This window comes from Podarcis bocagei, assembly GCF_964188305.1.
Source record: "Podarcis bocagei genome assembly, chromosome: 4".
NCBI lineage: Eukaryota > Metazoa > Chordata > Lepidosauria > Squamata > Lacertidae > Podarcis > Podarcis bocagei.
In genome coordinates this window covers 67,931,774-67,934,490 of record NC_138128.1, presented here as the reverse complement: position 1 = coordinate 67,934,490, position 2,717 = coordinate 67,931,774, and the positions used below count along the sequence as shown (strand labels likewise).

Sequence of the window (2,717 nt, the reverse complement as noted above, 5' to 3'; positions counted from 1 at the left end):
AGGGGATGGCAGAAATCACAGTTTAGGAAACTGAGGATGCTTTTCTTCATGCACTGATCCAAGAGGATCCCATTGAAAATTCATGGGAGCTTACTTCTGAGTAAACATGCATAGGATTGCATTGTGAGGCTTGATCTTCACATGTAGCAGAATGACACAATAAGGTTTCAAAGCGGTAGTTGGGCTCTTCAAATTCAGACTACCAATGGAGGGTGGATATCACATGATTTAATGCCCTCCTGAAGCTGCAGGTAGAAGATCAACACGGCAAGAAGTGGGCTGGTTATAATAGGTTGTGTTTTTGTTTTAATTTTAGGAAGCTTTTTCACATGTGGAACCCATGCAGTCTAAAGTGGTGTGGTCCACTTGTATCACCTCTTTCTGCTGTGTCTGCAGACTATACATTTAATATGATGTATTTCAAAGAATTCTGGGACCTGTAGTTTGTTAAGAGTGCTAGATATGGTAATTCTGTGAGGCAGAAACTACAGCTCCCTCGATTCTTTGGTGGAAGCCATGTGCTTTAAATGTGTGTTGAATATCCTTTAAATGTATCATGTGAATCTACAACTGAAATCCTAGACACACGTATTTGGGAGTAAGTCAAATGGAAATAAATAAAGGTCACTTTTGGGTTGGCATGCATAAGACTGGGTTGTCAAATTGATCACCTAGAAAAATCTATTCCATTGCTTTTGAAGAATAGTGTGGAAAATAAACACAAAAGGGGAAAATGGAACAATATAAATATTTATTTTTCCAGTATAAAATAATAAAACATAAATAATTCTGACTGAACAAATTATAACAAATCGCATATCCATTAGATCTATTGACAGTCATCAGAAATGTTATCAGGTTAGATGCTTCTTCTTCATTTTTCTTTGTGTGTCCATATTTTATTTCCAATATGAAGCCAAGATATATTCCATAGGAATCATAATAAGCATTAATTTGACTCTCACAACTCATCTTCTCATTTCAGCAAGCAGAAACTCTCTTACATACACATTGAGCATACACATTAGCCTTATAAAAGCTTGGATAGCCAAAAGAAAACGGACTCACAGTGATAGCCTCTCTCCGATGGCTTCATTAAAATTGCTTGTTCCAAACAACCATAGGGCTATGCATACTTCACAAAAACTGTTCCATAAATACATTAATATAAATAAATTCAGTGCAATGGTGTGGGTTTGTTTCCAGATGGTTAATCTGGAGAGGATGGCTGAACTCAGCTTCTGGCCAGCTTCTCTGACATGTCATTTTCCCCGACAGCATGGCTAAGTGTTCCAAAGAGACGGTCCCAGTGAGTAAAGTATGGAGCATAGTTGAATTTGAACTTCAAGTGATGGAGATCGTGGTGTGGTGCTCCTCCATACAGACCAAATGGGACCAGTCTGTGGGTCGACCACGGCAAGTCATAGCCAGAATGATCCTCCACCGCAAACCAGATGTTGGCAATGAAGAATGTCATCTCCGTCAAAGGATGACACTTCAGCAGCATTGGGCTGATCCCAGCAAAAAATCCCAGCCAAAGCAGTTCCCACATGCTGGCATACTGGGTGGTGAGAGCAAATGTAGAGATGTGTTTGTGGTGGACCTTGTGGAAGGTCTTGTAGAGCCAAGGCACCCGGTGATGGAGCAGATGCCACAGGAAATACAGGAAGTCAAAGAGCAGCAGGCAGAGCGTTATGTCCAGCAAGAGCCTCGGCAAGGCAGGAGCTTTCACTGGCAAACTCACTGGTCTCCAGTACCAATGAGCGACAGTCACTGGGAAAATGCAGACCAGGTGGTGGTAGACGTTTTGAGTCATGCAAAGCGCCATCATACTCAGAGTGGGAGAACTCTGGGGCTGGATTTTGTACTTTCTCAAGGCTGGGACTCGGGTGCTGAAGAAGTCCAGAGCGATGAAAGGCAGGCAAAAAGCTGTGTATAGCGTAAAGTTGAACAGCACTGGGAAGAAGGGTGACTTGAGCAAAGCCTCCTGCGTTACGATGAAGTCCCAAACCGGCTGCAAAGTCAGCATGCCTTCCCTGTCCTCCAGCCCATCACAACTGAGCAGCTCTCTGTTCTGAACACTGGAGTTCATGTTGCCTTGTGCTGCTGCCGCCGCTGCTTGTCTGTCTGTCTGCTGCTGCTGCTGCAACCGGGCTCCTTTTAACCAGCCTTCTTTCATCCACTCCTTCATATGACATCACAAAAGAAGGGGGAGGAAATTCCTTTAACTAACCCGTGCAGTTTCCTTTCTTTCTCAAAGTTAAAGAAAGCAAAACGTGTCAAAGGAATTTCCCCGTTGCTTATTTCACCTGTTTCCCATTGGCTGAGCTGCCCTTGGCCACGCCCCCTCTTCTGCACATTCCATTGAATTTTTCCATTGGACGCAAGCCTGTATAGCCTGTTGCTTATCCAAGCTAGTTTGTGAAAGAAATGACATTCTGCAGGATGCAAAGGCATAGGGAAATAAAAGAGGAATGCATGCACAACCTCCAGGCAAATGAAATCAGTACAGTCTGACTAGGGTGTGTTTCAAAAACTGGGAAAGAAGTGAATCACATTCTCAGATTCGTGAGACGTATTGAAAGCACGAGAGTCTAAAAACAAAACCTGGAAACTTAACTTCTGGCTTCTCAACTGTTGGCATGTACTAGAGCAGGGGTAGCCAATGAGGTGCCCTCCAGCTATTGCTGAACTTCAATTCCTATCAGATAATAATA

At 43.1% G+C, this 2,717-nt stretch overlaps 1 protein-coding gene across 1 annotated transcript; it reads right to left on the bottom strand.

The window, feature by feature from the left end:
• Positions 1-730: 730 nt before the first annotated feature.
• CH25H (cholesterol 25-hydroxylase) lies at positions 731-2,261 on the bottom strand. The gene has a single exon (XM_081192461.1). It carries the CDS (start codon positions 2,189-2,191, stop codon positions 1,235-1,237), a length of 957 nt encoding a protein of 318 aa, XP_081048587.1. The 5' UTR covers positions 2,192-2,261; the 3' UTR covers positions 731-1,234.
• Between the last annotated feature and the right edge of the window lie 456 nt (positions 2,262-2,717).

What these genes read in the sequence shown, in the direction of transcription:
- CH25H (XM_081192461.1), bottom strand. Translation starts at nt 2,191, where the DNA reads ATGAAGGAGTGGATGAAAGAAGGCTGGTTAAAAGGAGCCCGGTTGCAG.